Genomic DNA, 20,131 nt, shown 5'->3' with positions numbered 1-20,131 from the left:
GAGTACCATTTAAGGGTACATCTATGCGCAATGTTTTGACCAAGTAGGTCAAAAGCACATTGCAAGTTTACAACTATACATACATATGCATACACATCTACATATAATTGTAATAAAGTCAAAGTTTTAAAAGTATATGATTTAAACAAATTTAACTTGCAATTTCATATGAGTATTTTAATTTTATTTTATATTTTACTTGTGGTGTTTTTAGTTAATATGGAGCTTAAGGGACTTAATTGACTCTTAATTAAAGATAAAGGACCTAAATGTAAGCTATAAAGATATTCAAGGTTAGATTGAGGTCCAAAGGCAATGAATGTAGGCGTTCGAAGCTTTTCATGAAGACTTGAGGGACCTTTAATGGTCAAATGCAATTTTATATATCCCTCTTAATTTTAGGGTTTTCATTATCTTATTATGGTGCCGTTTATACCACCCGGCATATTTTTCTCTCTCAACTTTTCATCTGCAATTTGGATTCATCTTATTATGGTGCAGTTCGAAGCTTTTCATCTGCAATTTTATATATCCCTCTTAGTTATTAAGTGTTTAGCTATCGTGAGTGATTATCTTTAATCTATGAAAGTTTTATAATCTTGGTTCTTGTGTGATTGTTCACACTTTTGATTTCAGTCTTGATTAATCTTGGCTACTGGTTGATATTTGATTAGATTCTCTCAAATTCCTTCGATTAAGAATACCCTAAATATTTATGATTTTTGTTGATTCTTAGAGCACGAATGCCAGTGGTCCTCTTCAGTGTTCATTTTCAGTGTCCATTTTGGACACTGAGATTGACTGACTGGCTGTTGGGTGCTGGTGTTCACAGTGTCCATTTCAGTGTCCAATTTTTTTTTTTTTTTAAATAAAAAAATTAAAATTAATAAAAAAGTCCTAACAGAAAATTAAAATTAATAATAGTACAGTTACACATAGATAAAACGGATACGATACGATTACATTTAAATAAAAAGGCCTAATAAATCGAATCCAGACTCACGTAACCTGATTCAAGGCTACTCGAATCAGAGTACTCCGGGTTAACCGAAGAAACGCCCATGTTTACAAGATACAACTCAATTCGACACGGTCGTGTCCGGGCTCTTTCTTTTTGCGCATCTCATTGCTCATCCGTAAACAGAAACTTCAACTCTTGCGCCTCTTCGGAAAAAAACACAATTTGCGTAAACACATACGGTATTTCTTTTTGAAGAAACTTGGTCAACTTTGTCCAATCTTCAACCTCAGAAAGTTCGACATCTTCAAACGATTTTTTTTCATTGTCAACGTACGACATCTCAGTGTTCAAAATGGACACTGAAAATGATTTTTGTACGTCGAGAGAAACTTTGGTGGAAGACATGATTTTTGTAGTTTGAGAATGTGTAGTTGGAGAAGATTAATGAAATATTTGTAGAAAATGGTGTGAAAAAATGAAAGAATAATGTGAGGAATATATAGGGGGAAAAAACGCAACGTTCAAATTTTAACGGGTATATTCGATTCCCAATGTCAAACGTTCAAAAATTGCAGCGTCCTTGTCCCGAAACTGAAGATTGACGCCGGGAATCAACCCCGGCGACGCCGACTCGGTGTCGGCGACGGTGACCTCACCGTCGATCTTGGCTGGACGGCGAGCATGGGGACGGGGGACACCCTGTGCTCTTAGTATTCCGATTCTTCACTCATCGTTAAAGGGTGATTATTGCTTTTGTGGTTCGAAGACGGAATGTCGTGTTACATATTTCATTAATCTTTCATTAATTTGTTGTGATTTCTTCAAAACCCTAATTTCTCAAAATGGGGTTTAACTTCTCGGTTCGTATATCTTTTCTTCAAGTTTCATTGTTGTTGAAACTACTTCTCTTATTTTCGTTGTGCAGATCTGGTTACTTCTATCTCTTCTTTTCAAATATAAACTGTTCTAACTGTTTGATTTGTAGACGGGGGCTACATTGTTCCCAACTCTTGACTCAGTCCTTTTGAGACTGACGAATACTTGATCAAGCACAATTGTCTTTAGGTTTATTTTATTATTCTTTTTGTTTTTTCTTTTACTGTTTACTTGACCCTACATATTGCTTAAACTAGTAGTCAACTGATTGCTGGAATTTTGGTAAATTTGTAATTTCTAGGCACGATTGGCCGGTGTCAAACACAGTGTGCACATAAGATCATCTAACAACAATAAGCATGCAATATCCAACTAGCATGACAACCATTATCTAAACATGGAAATAATATTAAAATTAAGCATGGTAATAGAGTAAACCACAGTAGCATGCACATGCTACTTAAACTCTATCCGAAGATAAACCCATTCACCGATTACAAGCTATATCTCAGTTATCTAACTTCTTAGCTTCTTCATTGTTCTTCTCGTCTGAGAACAATATAAACCACGTTAGTATAGTGACTTAATCAAAATTAGACACACGGGCACCATACGGCTAAGAACTGACACTTTTCATAAACTTTCCCCAAACTGCCCATTTCGGTAGTCTGTCATCGACAGTCACTCAAATATCTAGACAAACTACCGACTGTCCAGAGAGAAACTGCCGACTGTCGAGACAAACTGCCGACTGTCGAGACAAACTGCCGACTGCCGAGACAAACTACCGACTGTCCAGAGACAAACTACCGACTGTCCAAAGACAGTCGGACCACTGTGTTCTTGAGTTGCACCAGCAACAAAGTTACGGTTTTGCCCCAAAATCACCAAATCTCGATCTTGAACTCAATTTTGACCATAAAACCCAACACATGTTGTTTATAAAATCATGACAAGACACAAACCCACAAGATTTTAGTACAAACAACATCAAATTCCAACAATTTTGACATCAAACTCACTTTTGTAAAAATCTCACTAAAAACCCAGTTAAATCAGGGTACGGTTTCAAGAGGTTGAAGGTAGGTACGGTTAGTGGTTTTGAGTGAGTAAAAAATGGTAAAAAGGAATATCATCAACTGGTCACAAGCATTTATACTAAGGAATAAAACAATACTCCATCACATACGGGTATTTAACAGTTATCTGTAAATTAAAACTTCACATTAGGCATCCCTAACGGAGTTCAAATTAAACAAACAAATTGTTCTGTGACCATTGTCGTAAACTAGTCTCAACCACTAATCAAATATCACAAAACATTTAATTAAAAATAAAAACATATATAAACCTAAGTGCAAAAAGGTCATCTTATATGAAATGTCCCGTTCAAATTTATTATAAACGTTTCATATTAATTGGTTTCGTTGCGAGGTTTTGACCTCTATATGAGACATTTTTCAAAGACTGCATTCGATTTTTAAAACAAACCATAACCTTTATTTTATCGATAAAGGTTTAAAAAGCATTACGTAGATTATCAAGTAATGATAATCAAAAATATAGCGTTTACACACGACCATTACATAATGGTTCACAATAATATTTTACAACAATTTATTTTCCGAATGCAGTTTTCAAACAATATTATACAAGCATGCTGACTCCAAATCTTGTCCTTAATTAGCATGCAACAGCGGAAGCTCTTAATAATCAACTGAGAATAAACATGCTTAAAAACGTCAACAAAAATGTTGGTGAGTTATAGGTTTAACCTATATATATATATATCAAATTGTAATAATAGACCACAAGATTTCATTTAATAAATAATCATACACTCGCAAGCATATAAAAATCATTCGTATGATGAACACCTGGTAACCGACATTAACTTTAATGCATATCGAATATCCCCCGCATACTCGCAAGTATGTCATATACTGGCAATCGCAATTACCATTTAATCGAAGTACTAAAGCATTCCAAATTCCAGAATGGGGTTTGTTAGGCCCATAGATCTATCTTTAGGATTCACGTCAATTAGGGGTCATTTCCCTAATTCTTAGGTTACCAGACTTGAAGGGGCGATATTCGGTTTAATAATTCAACCATAGAATGTAGTTTCGCGTACTTGTGTCTATTTTGTAAAACATTTATAAAATTGCATGTATTCTCATCCCAAAAATATTAGATTTTAAAAGTGGGACTATAACTCACTTTCACATATTTTTAATTTGTCGAGAATAAGACTTGGCTACGGGTCGATTCACGAACCTATAACAAATATATACATATATATCAACATATGATCGAAATATATTCACAATATTTTTATTACGTTATGACGTTTTAAGTTGTTAAGTTAGCAGTCCATCGTTAGTAGTCCACAATTAGTAGTTCGCAGTTAGTAGTACATAAATAAATATATTTTCTCGAATCAATTCACGACCCAGTGTATACAAGTCTCAGACTCGATCACAACTCAAAGTATATATATTATTTTGGAATCAACCTCAACCCTGTATAGCTAACTCGAACATTACCGCATATAGAGTGTCTATGGTTATTCCAAATAATATATATAGATGACGTCGATATGATATGTCAAAACATTGTATACGTGTCTATGGTCTATCAAGATTACATAATATATATTATACTACACGTATAATACAATATAAGTTAGTTAAGTTATGGTTAGTATAGATTTGTTATAAAATTTTCGTAGCTAAACTAGTAAATCTAACCAATTTTGTTTGACCCATTATTTCTTCGTTATAAATCCGTTTTGAGTGAATCAAGTTGCTATGGTTTCATAATGAACTGAAATTTATGAAACTAAACAGAAAAAGTATAAGTTTATAGTCGAAAATACAGGTTACAAGTCGTTTTTGAAAGAGGTAGTCATTTCCGTCGAAAAAACGACATTTTGATGACCATTTTGGAAAACATACTTCAACTTTGTGTTTAACCATGATTTTTGGATATAGTAACATGTTCATATGAAATATCATTTTTTCATAAAACAAACTTCAAATTCAAAGATTAAGATAGTTTTTATTTTTCCAACCCAAAACAGCCCCCGGTTTTACTACGACGGCGTATGTCCGGTTTTACGATGTTTTTCGCGTTTCCAAGTTTTATATCATTAAGTTAGCATATCATATAGATATAAAACATGTGTTTAGTTGATTTTAAAAGTTAAGTTAGAAGGATTAACTTTGTTTGGGAACAAGTTTAGAATCAACTAAACTATGTTCTAGTGATTACAAGTTTAAATCTTCGAATAAGATAGTTTTGTAAATATGAATCGAATGATGTTATGAACATCATCACTACCTCAAGTATAGTAGGTAAACCTACTGAAAATGACAAGAAATGATCTAGAGCTTCAAAGGATCTTAGATGGCTTGAAAGTTCTTGAAGTAGAATCATGACACAAAAACAAGTTCAAGTAAGATTTCTACTTGAATTAAGATAGTTATAGTTATAGAAATCGAATCAAAGTTTGAATATGAATATTACCTTGATTTATAAATATAACCTACTGTAAATAACAAAGGTTTCTTGATCTTGGATGATTACTTGGAATGGATTAGAAAGCTTGAAAGTAAACTAGTAAACTTGAAAGTGTTATTGAAGTGTTCTTGAGTAGTTGTCTTGTAGGTTGATCAAAGGTTGGATTTATGAGCTAGATTGATGTAGATTTTGTTGAATATGATGAATAACACTTAGAACATCATCATAGAACAAGAGAGAGATCAAATGGATGAAAGAAAATTGCAAAATGAAAGTGTGTGGAATGGTGATCAAAAACGTGAATGGGGGTGTCCATTTAAGCAAGTTGTAGTTTGATTTTTAGTGTAATAATTCATGCTAGTTGTCAAATGATGGTTCCACATGTTTATTGACTAAATGAGGGCTGTTAAGAGCTGATCATTGAAGTGTATATACCAATAGTATATACATCTAGGAGCTGTGTATTGTACGAGTACGAATACGGGTGCATACGAGTAGAATTGTTGAGGAAAATGAATGAGAATGTAATTGTAAGTATTTTTGTTAAGTAGAAGTACTTTGATATGTGTCATGAAGTCTTTCAAAAGTGTATCAATACATCTTAATACATTACATGTATATACATTTTAACTGAGTCGTTAAGTCATTGTTAGTCGTTACATGTAAGTGTTGTTTCGAAACCTTTAAGTTAACGATCTCGTTAAATGTAATTAATCCATTGTTATTATACTTAAATGAGATGTTAAATTGTTATGTTAACATGATAACATGGTGTATGAATATATCTTAATACCATATATAAATATTAGGACGTTATTACAACGATAATCGTTACATATAGATACCGTTTTGAATTTCTTAAGTTAGTAGTCTTGTTTTATGTAAAAAGTTAATTTGTTAATATACATAATGAGATACTTACTTATCATTTCATCATGTTAAACATATATATGTGTTCATATATATAATATCATGTCATATACAAGTTATAACGTTCGTGAATCATCGGACAAACTGGGTGGTCAAACGTTAACACAAAATCCGTTTCAATTAATCAAGTCTTAACAAGTTTGATTGCTTAACATGTTGGAAATATTTATTCATGTAAATATTAATCTCATATAATATATAATCATTGAAAATTTCGGGTCATTACATTATATCTAGCTCGGATTTTTGTCTGTCACATACATACATGCATACATACATACATACATACATACATACATACATACATACATACATACATACATACATACATACATACAATGTGTGTGTATATATATATATTGTATGTATGTATGTATGTATGTATGTATGTATGTATGTATGTATGTATGTATGTATGTATGTATGTATGTGTGTGTAATGTTATTACTAGAAGGTACATTATTAGTTTGCGTTTTGTTGCGTTTTGCTCTGCCCGTGCTTTGTATGTTTTTGTGTAATTTTCATCTTTTGATGAAAGTTTCATTTGATTTTTGATATATTTTGTTTTTTCATTACAAAAATGTACATTATCAATGAGAATGATCCTAAAACATATACGGAGTATCAAATAGTCTCTATCATATATACCAACTCACTTAGTTAACTGATATATTAGTTTACATTCATCAAGTAAAACACAACTAAACCTGCATTGTCAGCTAAGGTTTAATATATATGTACTTAATCATAACATGTTTAATTGAATTCAAAACAATTTTCATTTCCCTCTTAAAATTTCAAAAATTTTGTGTTCCTCACAGTATGGTGATCATTTGGGATCTCAATGCATAATTATGAATGGTGGTGCTTGGGGCATTAAATAAAAATTAGGGTTTATATGGACCATGCCTGTCCTATAAATGGTGTTGGCTCACCCTTTTTCATAGCTAACCATGGAACCTTCATCAATACCATCCAAAGATAATATAATTTTGCTCTACATATGTGCCAAATTTATGACTTATGTTCATCAAACATATTTAATTATTATTACATGACCGATTTATATATATATGTCCTTGCATATGAGTATATGACTACACAATTTTATATGTTTCAATTCCTGTGTTGAATATTCATGACAAGCCTCTCCAATCTCCATGATTTTCCTTATAGTAGATATTACTCCATTTTATTAATTTATTTATCTACGTAGTATATCAAAATATAATACATGCATTAACTATATCAGTTTTTGAAAATGTAATCCTTAACTTGGTAACTAATAATCTAAATCACAAACATGAATTATATAAACTTATCTGCAACTTAAGGAGTTGATATGATATATACAAATTGAATTTTTCAGGTAATTTATATATCTGACAATATTCACATTGCAACATAAATTAAAACGATTTATTACAAGGTTTCTCATTAATGAGCCCTCTCATTTTGTATATTTTAATGTCCACAGGTCGAGATATTTTATTTCAAATGCAACCTTGTCAGTTTTTTTTTTTTAGTATTTGAAAACCCCGCTTTTCGTGAGAATATCACGACGTGGTAACAAATTAAGTCAGTAAGTCAAACAACGGAGATGTAAAAGGTTGACTTTGGTGGTAATTGGACACTGGAGTATTTTACAAGTATATCGGAGTATATAAAATAGAGGGATTCAGTGGCGGAGCCACTTGAACTCGTGTGGGTGCAAGTGACCCCACTAAAATGGAAAGTAAGTGACTCCACTAAAATGGAAAGTAATGTTACTATTACTACTTACGTTATATTAACACTATAAATCATGTGTATTACACCAAAATCACTGGAATACTCTGCATATGACCCCATTTAGTTTTGCATGTGACCCCATTTGGTCTTATGTAATCGATAAAACAAATTTAAATTTTTTAAAAAAATCACGTTTTTACTAAATTACTTGCAAATTCTTTTGTTTTTAGTATTTGTACATGATTATACATTTTGTAAATGTATTATAGATTTTTATATAGATTATTAGTATATTATTATATTAAGGTATATATTATGTGACACCACTAACTTATTTTTCTGGCTTCGCCACCGGAGGGATTTGTGTGTAAGTCTAGCCCTCACCGCTATCCTTATTCCTTGGAGCATGCTATAATTAGTGGCGATTCTAAAATTATAACTAAATGAAGTTTCGATTTTTTTTTAATACTAGTTATATTTGAATGTTATTTTGATGATAGTTTACTTTTAAAAAATTAAAATTCGAAAAATATATGAGATCAAAGTAATTAAATTGAGAGTTGTCCTATACGATTTAAATGATATTTTATACTAAAAAATTTCAAAAAAATAGTGTCCCGCGACCCTACAGGTTTGTTACTAGATTCACCCATGGTTGTAACGTCCTTCAGTTCTGGCGTCGGCGGTGACCGATAGTCGGGCGACACTGCCTCGGCGTCAGTCCATCGTTTTGGTGAACAAAGTCGGAGAAGCAACGGTGGTGTAGCCGTTAATTGATGGGGCATAATTTTAAATTTCTAGCCTTTAGTCACCAGATTTATCTTTTTTGCTGTTTTTTTCTATTATAAATACAACCATATATTATACCCGACAAAGTAAAATCAAACTTTTCAAAATGGGTCTAATTGATTTGTTCAAGACCCATATGGGTCTTAGAAAAAGAATGAGCCCATTGTGTCTAAATTCACAAAATCTAATAAATGGTAATGGGTCCACCAAGTTTATATATATGGTTCCAACGGGTCTTGCGTTTCAGTTTCAATTTTCACTTTTGTGTTTTCGTTTCAGTTTTCAGTTTCACGTTTCAGTTTTCCTTTTGCGTTTTAGTTTCACTTTCGCGTTTCAGTTTTAGTTTCAGTTTTCAGTTTTTAATTTCAGTTTCGCGTTTCAGTTTAGTTTTCACTTTTGCGTTTCAGTTTTGCGATTCAGTTTTAGTGTTCAGATTCAAGTTTTTGTTTCAGTTTTGCGTTACCTTTTCAGTTTCGCGTTTCAATTTTCGGTTTTGCATTTCAGTTTCGCGTTTCATTTTTAGTTTTGCGTTCCAGTTTCGCATTTCATTTTAGTTTCCAGTTCCAGTTTCGTGTTTCAGTTTTCCGTTTTGTGTTTCAATTTTGTATTTCCGTTTCATGTTTATTTTTTAAGTAATGAAAACTAAAAAAAGACTATAAAAACAATAAAATTAAAAAATATATATCATTCTAAAATTGTATAAAAAAATGGGTCTCGAGCCAATCTGACTCATTCGACCCATTTAAAAAATAAGATCTGTTCGACCCATGACCTGCTTTGACTTGAACTCGTTTGGGTCTCAACCCAACCCAACCCAACCCAACCCCTTTTCCATACATCCATATATCCTCACTTTCAGTACGTCTACCATTTCTACAACATTTCTCTTTATGAACCGGTTGTGAACATGCAGACTAGTCAGTGGTGGAACTTGAACTTGGATACAGATGGGGTGGGTGTAAAATTTTAATCAATTTTCATTGTCAGCAGAGTTCAACACTAAAAAACCTTATTTTTCGGTAAAAAAATTACTACCTCCGTCTCATTCCAATAGTCCACAGACAAAAAACACGCAGTTTTAGGAAATTCCACTAACTTCATTTCTCCACCAATGAAATATGTTCTCTCTCCAGATCCACCAATGAAATATCTTCTTTCCTTTCTATTTATGGAAGTGGACTATTAATTTGGGACAGCCCAAAATGGAATACTGGACTATTGGAATGAGACGGAGGTAGTATTTTTTAGTGTAAAAAATTTCCCCCCGTTAAATTCAGGTGGGGCAGATACCCCCTTTGGGTATCACTATCTTCCGCCACTGAGACTAGTTGGATTGAAAGGTGTGACACGTATAAGAGAGGAATGAAGGAATTACGCGATACAAAGGTGCATGAAGGTATACAATCGTATTTGGTAGAACATCTTTGAGCTATACGCGTAGACGAGTAGTTATTAAATTTTGGTTGAATATTTAATTTTATTACTTTGAAGTTTTATTTTAACTATGAATTGTAACTTTTTTCTAGTAATCTAGTTTTATTTTATTTATTTTGTCTAATTTTTCTTTTATAATTTATTTAATTAATTACAAAGTAATAAAATAATAATAAATATTTCTCTCTCAAAAACACTGAATACTGACACCGAACGACTTTCACAGTTTCTCAGCATTGTCAGTTTTTCATTGTCAGCGCTTAGTTATCAGGAAGACATTAAAAGACACTGAAAGCTAACCATCACAACACCTAGTGCTCTTAAGAAATTAAATCTTGCATAAGTGACGCTACGTCTATGTAGTGAGTGAGGTGGTTATCAAAATTTGAAAGGTGGATATGAAAATTACATCTTAATAATGTATGCCTAGAATTCTTAAGGATAACTCTTAAAATTATTCTTAAACAACACTTAAAATAATATAAGTAAAATAACTGCATATTATTTGAATTGGTAAGTATAAAACTTTTTAGATATTAATTAAGTTCTTAGTGAAGAAATTATAACCGAATTATAATAGGTAGGTGGCCCATACATTATTATTCTTAGCCATGTATCATCATTTAATCATGTAGTGTACAATAAAATCACTACAATAAGATTTTACATGTGTACAAAACGTTGATTAATTTGGCTAAACGTTTGTTTACTTTTTATTCAATCGTTTATTAATCTTAAATACTTAATTCAATAGTTAAAATTGTTGTTTTCTCATCAATTAACCTTAAAATAATCTATTTGTAAGAGACCTAGAATTAAATACCACTTTTCAAATAGAGCATATGGAAACAATACATAATAAAAAAACAAAAGTAAACAACCATTTATACCTTGACAATGATCACCCGATTCATCCGTTTCATGAAAGATATGGATGAACCTAAATGAATATAAATATCGATATGGATGAACCTAAATGGGTATGGATATGAATATAAATAGAAAGTTTCATCCATTGATACTTTCATTAACAGCCGAAATACATATATAAATACATAAATATAGATACATGCTTATATATTTACCATTACATATGCATTTTCCTTTATATTTACATTATAATTTCAACCTTAATATTACCCCGTACTATAATTGTGAAGTTCATGAGAGACCAATAGATCTCCAATAATCACCCTCTTAATCGGTTAACCCATGCTGCTTGACAATCATCGGTGATCATCCTTACTTTTATAACTTGCTATTTCTTTCGAGATGCTAGATCTCCAATAATCACCCTCTTAATCGGTTAACCCATGCTGCTTGACAAGCATCGGTGATCATCCTTGCTTTTACTACTTGCTATTTCTTTCAAGATGTTATTTGCTACATGTTTATCATGTATGATTGTTTCAGGTCCACTAACATGTATAACATATAAGCTCATGAATTTCACATACTTTAAAACAAATTAGTGATATAGGGAGGTTTCCCTAAACTTATATGCATATTTTTTTATTAGTTTTCGATGTAGGACTATTGTATATTTTCTTAACCGATTATCTCCAACATACTTGATCGAGTTTGAGCTTTATGTGGGTGTTAGATATTTCGATTCCTATTCACAAATGCGATAATGATCCTAGGTAAGATTTAGACATTTGACAATCCTGAATAATATACAATCTTGAATAAATCATATGAGTTAGACTAATTGGCCTTCAAATCAAACTAAAAATAAGCTTTACTCACAGATTTTAGGTAGGTGGGTGAAGATTTTCGAGATAAGAAAATTCCATAAGCTTTACTCACTATTTTTAGGTAGGTTTGTTTGTTTAGTATATACGGTTTTTTTTTTTTTTTTTTTTTTTTTAATGTCGATTTTGTGGCATCAGTAGATCTTTTATTTCAACGACTCTCATTATTTGCACGTAACACACAAGTTCAGGCAAAAACCCAAACCCGATCGATGGTACTCGAGACCACTCCATTCGGGCAGTGTTCCGGCAGGAAGTTCGTGAACGAATCCGATAAACCTCCATATAGAGTCAATATATACTACAAATTATTAGTGATCAATTGGTTTAAAGAAAATCATGTCATCCATAAGGATCGAGCCTATGACATCTCCCTATGTCATGACTCAAAGGACATGAGAGAACCATTAAGCTATGTCTGCAAGCGATTTACGTTTTGTTAGATTTATTATAATTTTTGGATAAATGAAGAAGAGGATTAATATGAAAGATTTAGAGTTTCCTATTGTAAGGAAAGATGTGTTAAATGACAAACAAAAATACTTGCACGTGTCTTGCATGTGGCGCAAGTTAACGAAAATATTAGACAGGCCACTGATGGTGGGACTATTTTTGCAAAAGAATGAAAGCTATAGGAACTTTCAGTGCAAAAAAAACATCTAGGGACTATTTCCACAAATTCAGTAAAACCATATGGGACTATGTGCGTAATTATGTCATACTAAATACTAAATAGTACGGAGTAGTAAATACAGAAAAATAAAATACGGAATACAAAAAAATTTGGGCTAGTAGAGATGGGCCAACAACCAACCTACTACAAATGCACATGTTATAGTTTGTTGGGGTTCTGGCCCAAACCCGTATCCAGAAAACGAGTCTAGGTATTTGTTTATGTTAGGGTTTATATCAAAAACCCTCCCCCAAATCTCACTTCGTTTTTGTTGTTTCGCCAGCCCTAACCAAAAGGTAAAATATTTCTTTACATCATCATGGTTTCTGATTTTCATTTCAATATGTTTCCGTAAATATATGTTTGATTCAATTCATCAATTGTATCTATTATCACAGGATTGCTAGTAGGAATCTGAATGTGTATGTAGCTTCAAATTGATACTCCGTATAATATTAAGTAATCAAATCAAAATTATTGAGTTGGATTTTCATATTCGTGTAAATGTTAGTAACTTAATGTTGTGCTTTTGTTAATTGGAAGATTAATTGAATCTTTTATGTGCCTGTTCATGTTCATGTAACAGCTTTTTTTGATACATGAAACTTATATGCTTTTATCTTTTCGTGAGCTTATTTCTTTGTGCACTAGTGCATATTCTTGTTTATATGTGATGTTTTCAGTTCTCGTTTTGTTTTGTTTTGTTATCAATGCTATGCATATAAGATACACATTGACGGTTGACCCAAAGTTCTTATCGTTAAATTTTAGAATGTAAAAGTATTTGTAGAAACGATATACGAATTCTTTTTGTTTCATCAATGTACATGGTAAGCGTATGAATTGAAAACCTTATTTCAGTACATTCTTGTATTGGTGTAAACGTCTTGCATCCGAGTTGGTTTAAGTATGGCAAAACTAAGTAAAAAGGTTAAGTAGTCAACATTAGGTCAAACTAGTCATACTTGCTTTTGCTTAAACTTTCTCAGACTTTGTTACATTATTATGCGTTTACTTTCTTGCAGGAAATATTGGGTGTAAGACTCTGCAATGAGGTTGGAAAAGTGTTGGTTCTGTTCATCTACGGTATATCCCGGACACGGTATCCAGTTTGTTCGTAATGATGCAAAGGTATATTTGTTTTATGCTATGCATATTCATAATATTTGGCTTTTCGCTGTTTCTAAATTTGAAATCTTTGAATTGCAGATCTTTAGATTTTGTAGATCAAAATGCCACAAGAACTTCAAAATGAAGAGGAATCCACGTAAGGTGAAATGGACTAAAGCTTATAGGCGATTACATGGAAAGGACATGACTCAGGTACACAAATTTACTATCACTAATTGCATGTTTTCTATCGTTTGATGGTTAATTGCTTACTGCTAAATGATGTGAACTTCAAAGGACGCCACTTTTGAATTTGAGAGGAAGCGTAACAGGCCAGAGAGGTATGACAGAAATCTCACTCAGACCACATTGGAGGTAATCAAAAAGATCGACAAGGTCAGATCCCGCCGTGAAGAGAAACATCACAAGAACAGGTATATATATGATATATCTTTTCTTTAAATATTGCCTTCATTTCACATTGTTATGTCATGCTCTTTGTTTACTCATTTAGATGTGTTAATTGGTCAATTTGTGCTTCTTTTTGTTAATCTTTAAAATGAAAATTTAGTTAAAATAATTCTTTTTGTATTCACATGTGTCACTCTAGTTATATGTAAAATGGAGGAAGTTTGAACAAATTTTAGTTCGAAAACCCAACCCACTCATTAGTTATTTGACATGGTTTTTATGATGATGATGATGATGATGATGATGCAGGATGGTAGGTAAGCGTGCAAAGGAAATGCGTGAGGCTAAAAAGGAACATGACCAGCAAATCTACTTGATTAAGGATCCAAGTGTATTGGCCAAAGAATCGTCTGCTAAAGCGGTTAAGGTCAAGGTTCAACATGAATCTACTGATGATAATAGAATGGAAGAATGATTCATTCTGAATGCTTTTGGAGCTTGGATCGTGTTGCCTTATAAACAACCTGTATTCCTAGTAACTGAAATGTTTCAAGTTATTTTCAAGTTGACCTGATGTATTTGACATGGATATACTACTAGACAAAATATATTACTATTTATGGTCATTTTATTTGATTACCGTAAAACTATATCTATCTAAACAGTAAGTGTTTTTTTTTTTCAGTTGAGGAGCCTAGTTATGTTAGAAGTGTTTGTAATTCCAATCTCTCACAAACTTTAACCTTATTTAAAATTTGAAGAGTTAAGTTGAGTGGTACCTGTCACCCAACAAGTTGGGATCATGTTTGGAAGCCTTTGCAAAAAGGATGCAGGTTCGATCCCTTATACGTCAGGAATTTAAAGCTATCAACATGTTAGTACTCATGGTGGATTCAGACAACATAGTGTTAATGTGTGTGACCAATTTACACCCTTTTTTGCCAAACCTATTTGTTGTATTCTTTGAATTGCTTGTTTTTCATTAAGTTGTCAAATTCTTTGTTAACCAATATAACGACTACGCTTTAAGCTTATAAAAAATATATGCTTAAATTTCTATAAGAAGCTATTATGCCAAAGAACCAATTCTAGACAAATGTCACTCTAACAAGATATAACATTCACAACTTGATAATGCTATTAATGCACAAGAAAGTTTGTAAGCATGCCATTGTTCTTCATCTAGAATAACTTAAAATTCAAACTATAGAAGAAATATTTACAACATTAACAATCTCACAGTAGTACATTATCTAGGCTTAAATTGGAATACCCTGTTGTACCAAATAGAGTGCAAAGTCATGTGAAATAAATCATACTTAACAGGTTTAACATGCCATAGAAAATGTCTTCGAACTTTCTTCACTCCAAACTCTAATTCTCGGTACCTCTCATCTGTAATCGCTGACAGTATATTCTTCAAATCAGGTACATCTTTTTCCGCTACGATTACTGAAAATGCATCCCAATTCAACACTTCAAAAAACGGAGGGACAAAATTGTCCGAAATTAACACTGGCACGCACTCGTAAAAGATAGCCTCCACGACCCGCGGGCTGTTCACCTCATACCCTTTTGGGCAAAGGCAATACTTGCTGCTTTTCATATGTTCAATGTAGTTCATTTTGCTAGCTACTCCAGCTGGCATTGGGCCTAAAATCTTCATATTGACATCTTTATTGTTCCAATATTCAAGCAAGATTTTGCGTAAGTATCCATGCATGTTTCCGGCATAAAAGGCGAAAATATGTCGTTCTGAAGCGGGTTTTCCCCCAAGATCTCGAAGTGGGTTTCGGGCAGATCGCACGTAGCATTCGGGCAGGGAGACGTCTCTTCCGATCTTGAACCCGGCAGTTACATCCGCATTGCATAGTGCTTTAATGCAACGTTCCATATGGTGTCTCGTCTCGTATGCTGCCTGTGTATGCACAGGTTAACGGGTCAAAAGTCCCCCAATATGTATATTATATACGTGATGCTAAAACTATTACTCTAATAGTGCTACTTCTGTTATAAATAGTTCCATTTTTATTTTTTTGGCAATAAATGGCGCAGGTCAACTCAACTCTACCTGGCCCGCATAAAAAGTTACTGCATTTCAGCCGTTATACGACCCACCCATTTTGACACCTACAGTCAAACATTCAACAATGCACGGTTGAAGAAATTTACCCAGTCATGGCAAGCAACAAGAAAATGATCTGCTCCACCAGTTCGGTTCCAAAAGGGATACTTGGCAGCAATTTTCTCGGCATAAACCTTCAAAAAGTCTCGTAAATTTGTCCTATTGTGAGAGTTACGTACATATAATTTATGTTGCAGCATTCGTGCACTAAATGGTATATAATACAAATGAGCTTTTTTAGGGTCCTTTACAACAAATCGCTTATTACCCTCCATTAGCTTCATAAACCATCCTTCAGATGCATATAACCCTTTGAGTATTGGTTGATGAAAAATTGGCTTGTCTCCCTCTTTATATACGTATACTTTAAGTGTACGTTCCATGAGTTCATAGCTCCTGTAGTACAACACATCAATGCATCATACGGTTATAAAGTACAAATTATTAAAGCTAGCTTCTTTAAGGAAATAGAAACAGAGATCGGCGTTAACCTTATAAACATTGATACGTTACGATACAACGGAGCATAAAGTTCTTGATCAGCTATTCGAGAGGGTGCATTAGTTATTTGTACCTTTGAAGCAACAATCTCTTGATCTCTTACCGAAGAACTTCTTGGTCTCTGCAAAATGCAGGGGCGAATTTATGTTATAGCCCGTGGGGTCACGGGACACACTAGTTTAAAACTTTTATGAAGAAAATACTCTTTAAATTGTATCGGACACCACTAAATTTAACTATAAGACCCCATATATTTTTCGAATTTATAGTTTATCTTTTGAATTGTATAGGACACCACTAAATTTAACTACTCGGACCACACATATTTTTCGAATTTGTAGTTTTTTTTTTTTTTTTTTAAGGTAAACAACCACTAAGAAAGTATTCAAAAATAATTAGTACTGGAAAAAAATTTCGGGCCCCATTGAATTCTAATCCTTGAATCGCCACTGGCAAAATGATACGTACACGCAAATATAACTTTTTATTTTGAACCATGCCTACTTGATCAGTTTTGCACTATAGTTCGAAAAAAAAAAAAATGAAATCTTGGAGCATTAGACGAATTACGAATACACAAAACTTTTATATTAAAACTTCTTGTCTAAAAGGTATATATTTCTTTACATTTTAACAAAGGATAACGGTTTTATTTCCTAGTATATTACACAATGGCAAAGATATAAAATTTTAGAGCAAATTCAAAAAATCGATACTCATACCATAGCTCGAGAGGAAGTGCGCTGACGAACTAACAAACGGTTCATTTGGTCATTGTACATGACACTTTTTGGTGGCATCAAACACCTCAGTTGCTTTTTACCGTCACTTCGGAACAAGACATACTTCTCATTGATCGGAAAATTTTGAGATTGTAAACCATCACCAGATTTATTAACATCAGACTCAGTTAATGACTTCACATTATCAACCGTCACAACTTCTGGTTTCACCTCAGCTTTGGATGTAATAATAGTACTATTTATAGAAATCCCATCTTCGAATTTGTTACTTATGTCTACAGAGAGTAATTCATGTGTTATTTCACTACTTTCATCTACAAAAGCTTCACCTAAATTAACATCCTCAACAAATTCAGTGCTCTCCTCTTGAAAATCATCATCTAAAGTATAATTTTTCGATATCCGAGCGAAATACAAAGTGTTATCATGATCAGGTAACAGAGATAGAAGAGCAGTTCCATAAGGAAGCATTAAAGTTTGACAAAACAAATGGATTGTAGCCACTAAAACCACTATTAAAAGCCATCTCCTTTTCATTATCTGATGAATAACTTGAAATTGAATAGGATATTTCTTCATTTTCACTAAATTCATCAACGAAATTTAACATCTGAGCCTGAATGTTCTGATCAATCAAATAAAGCAAAAAGAACAACTTAGAAAGCTAAAGTTACAAACTTTTACTCAAATTGGGTCAAACAATTCATCAAAATACATATATTGATATATTACATATACCCATCTGCATTATGATGATAGTTTGATGTATGCGTATAAATAGTAAGATGAGTATACCTAGCAAGAACTAAAATGGAATGTTGAACCCTAGAAAGTGTTGAGCACCGACATGAATGATGATTGTTGGGTGTTTGGAAAGACGAAAATATGGTTAATCACAAGGGTCCCATCATCTTTCTAGAACAGAACACTATCATTATTGGGTCCTTAGTCTCAATTTAATACCAGTTTTCAGTTTTCAAAAGATAATAAGAGAGTTTTCTTTCTTCCTATTTTTCTTTTTTTTTAAAACGCGTTTTTTTGGCATCATTTCTTTCAACGACCCTCATTATTTACACATAACACATATGCGAGCGGAAACCCGAACCCGATCGACGGTACCCGGGAACACATCCATTCGGACAGTGGTTCCGGGTAGGGGTCCGTGAACGAATCCGGTAAAACCTACCTATATGGTAAATATATACCACCATTATTGGTGTTCAATTGGTTTAAAGAAAATCATGTTATCCCTAAGGATCGAAACCATGACCTCTCCCTATCACATGACACAAAGTACATGGGAAGAACCGTTGGGCTATGCCCGCAAGTTCCTTCTTATTTATTTAGTGTATATTAAATAAACAGTTGGGTCAAACAGTTGGGTAAAAAAGTTGGGTCGTGCAGGTAACTACAAAAAGTTGGGTAAAAACAAGAATAAAGAGATTGTTGATGGTGTCGCGGTTCGGGAAGAAAATTTACCGGAGAAGATCGACCCAGACAAGAATGGTGCCGGTTTTTTTGAAGGGGTTGTGATATGTGAATGAGGGTGTAATTCCTCCTTCATCGGCTATTATGGTTGGTTCCGGCTCGTCTAACGTTTTAACTTTAGGATCGAGAATTGTTCGGGTAAAGGGGTTCGGTGGGACAAGATTGATGGTAAGGTGGGAAAAGCGATGGGCAAGGATCGATTAGAAAGTTTCGTCTCGGTTCCCGTGTGATCGTGTTTGTTTCGTTAATCTTTTGTATTGTTTCGGTTTTCTTTCGTTAAAAGTTAGTTGGGTTTCTTTCGTTAAAAGTTAGTTGGGTTGACTTCTTGTATCGGTCTTGTAATATGGTCAATTTGGTTAGTTTTTGGTGCTTGTGTTATCACCCCGGTATGGCTCGCAAGTAGATAGCGGATAGGTTGTTTCGATTTCAAGTTTCGAGCCAAGCTGTTTTAGCGTTGTATCTTTGTTCGGTTTGATCATCTTATGATGATCTTGCCTTTGTTAATGCATTCGTTATTTAGTCAAAAAAATAAAAAAATAAAAAAAAATTACCGTATCATTTATTTATAATTTAAATTTAAATTATCAATCGTTAAAATTTACTTGAGCCTAGTATTTGTTCACATGATCTATATGTGATGATAATGATTAATTTTATTTACGGCGAAAATATTAATATATATATATATATATATATATATATATATATATATATATATATATATATATATATATATATATATATAAAGATCGTAAAGATCCGGTGGTACATACGAACAATAATAATTGAAAGGTGATCGTCCTACAAATTGGACGATAACATTGAAAGAGAGCAAGCATATTGAAAGTGTAAAAGACATTACAATTAATTATCCACCAAACCTAAATCTAAAAATATATAAAATCGGGCACGTATCTAACGCTGCAAATGCCTTAAACTCGAAAGCCGCTCAACTACCAAGAACACCGGGCACTCCAGTAGCACCTAACCCGGGGCTTGCAAATCAAAGTAACCTCTCGTACCCGAAAACCACGTGACAACTCCTAAACTAGAGAACCACAAGACCGTCGAGTAAGATCAAAT

The 20,131-nt window shown here is 33.0% G+C and overlaps 2 protein-coding genes across 2 annotated transcripts; one reads left to right on the top strand and one right to left on the bottom strand.

Moving 5' to 3' along the window:
- The first annotated feature begins 12,905 nt into the window (after positions 1-12,905).
- LOC139904302 (probable ribosome biogenesis protein RLP24) lies at positions 12,906-14,872 on the top strand. Its single transcript, XM_071886238.1, has 5 exons — positions 12,906-12,966; positions 13,696-13,801; positions 13,880-13,993; positions 14,078-14,214; positions 14,501-14,872. Exons 2-5 carry the CDS (start codon positions 13,721-13,723, stop codon positions 14,664-14,666), a joined length of 498 nt encoding a protein of 165 aa, XP_071742339.1. The 5' UTR covers positions 12,906-12,966; positions 13,696-13,720; the 3' UTR covers positions 14,667-14,872.
- Positions 14,873-15,419: 547 nt separating this feature from the next.
- On the bottom strand, positions 15,420-18,139 carry LOC139843156 (probable glycosyltransferase At3g07620). Its single transcript, XM_071833225.1, has 4 exons — positions 17,540-18,139; positions 16,808-16,938; positions 16,364-16,712; positions 15,420-16,109 (listed from the first exon to the last, which is right to left on the bottom strand). Exons 1-4 carry the CDS (start codon positions 18,137-18,139, stop codon positions 15,441-15,443), a joined length of 1,749 nt encoding a protein of 582 aa, XP_071689326.1. The 3' UTR covers positions 15,420-15,440.
- Positions 18,140-20,131: the final 1,992 nt, after the last annotated feature.

This window comes from Rutidosis leptorrhynchoides, chromosome 4 (assembly GCF_046630445.1).
Source record: "Rutidosis leptorrhynchoides isolate AG116_Rl617_1_P2 chromosome 4, CSIRO_AGI_Rlap_v1, whole genome shotgun sequence".
Lineage (NCBI taxonomy): Eukaryota > Viridiplantae > Streptophyta > Magnoliopsida > Asterales > Asteraceae > Rutidosis > Rutidosis leptorrhynchoides.
Note: the sequence above shows the minus strand (reverse complement) of the source record. Positions and strands in the feature narration are given on the sequence as shown.

Coding starts and splice junctions, on each gene's coding strand:
- LOC139904302 (XM_071886238.1), top strand. CDS start 13,721: ATGAGGTTGGAAAAGTGTTGGTTCTGTTCATCTACGGTATATCCCGGA. Junction 13,802..13,879: donor TTGTTCGTAATGATGCAAAG/GTATATTTGTTT, acceptor TTTGAATTGCAG/ATCTTTAGATTTTGTAGATC. Junction 14,215..14,500: donor GAGAAACATCACAAGAACAG/GTATATATATGA, acceptor ATGATGATGCAG/GATGGTAGGTAAGCGTGCAA.
- LOC139843156 (XM_071833225.1), bottom strand. CDS start 18,139: ATGAAGAAATATCCTATTCAATTTCAAGTTATTCATCAGATAATGAAA. Junction 16,939..17,539: donor GCACTTCCTCTCGAGCTATG/GTATGAGTATCG, acceptor TGCATTTTGCAG/AGACCAAGAAGTTCTTCGGT. Junction 16,110..16,363: donor TTGTTGCTTGCCATGACTGG/GTAAATTTCTTC, acceptor GTGCATACACAG/GCAGCATACGAGACGAGACA.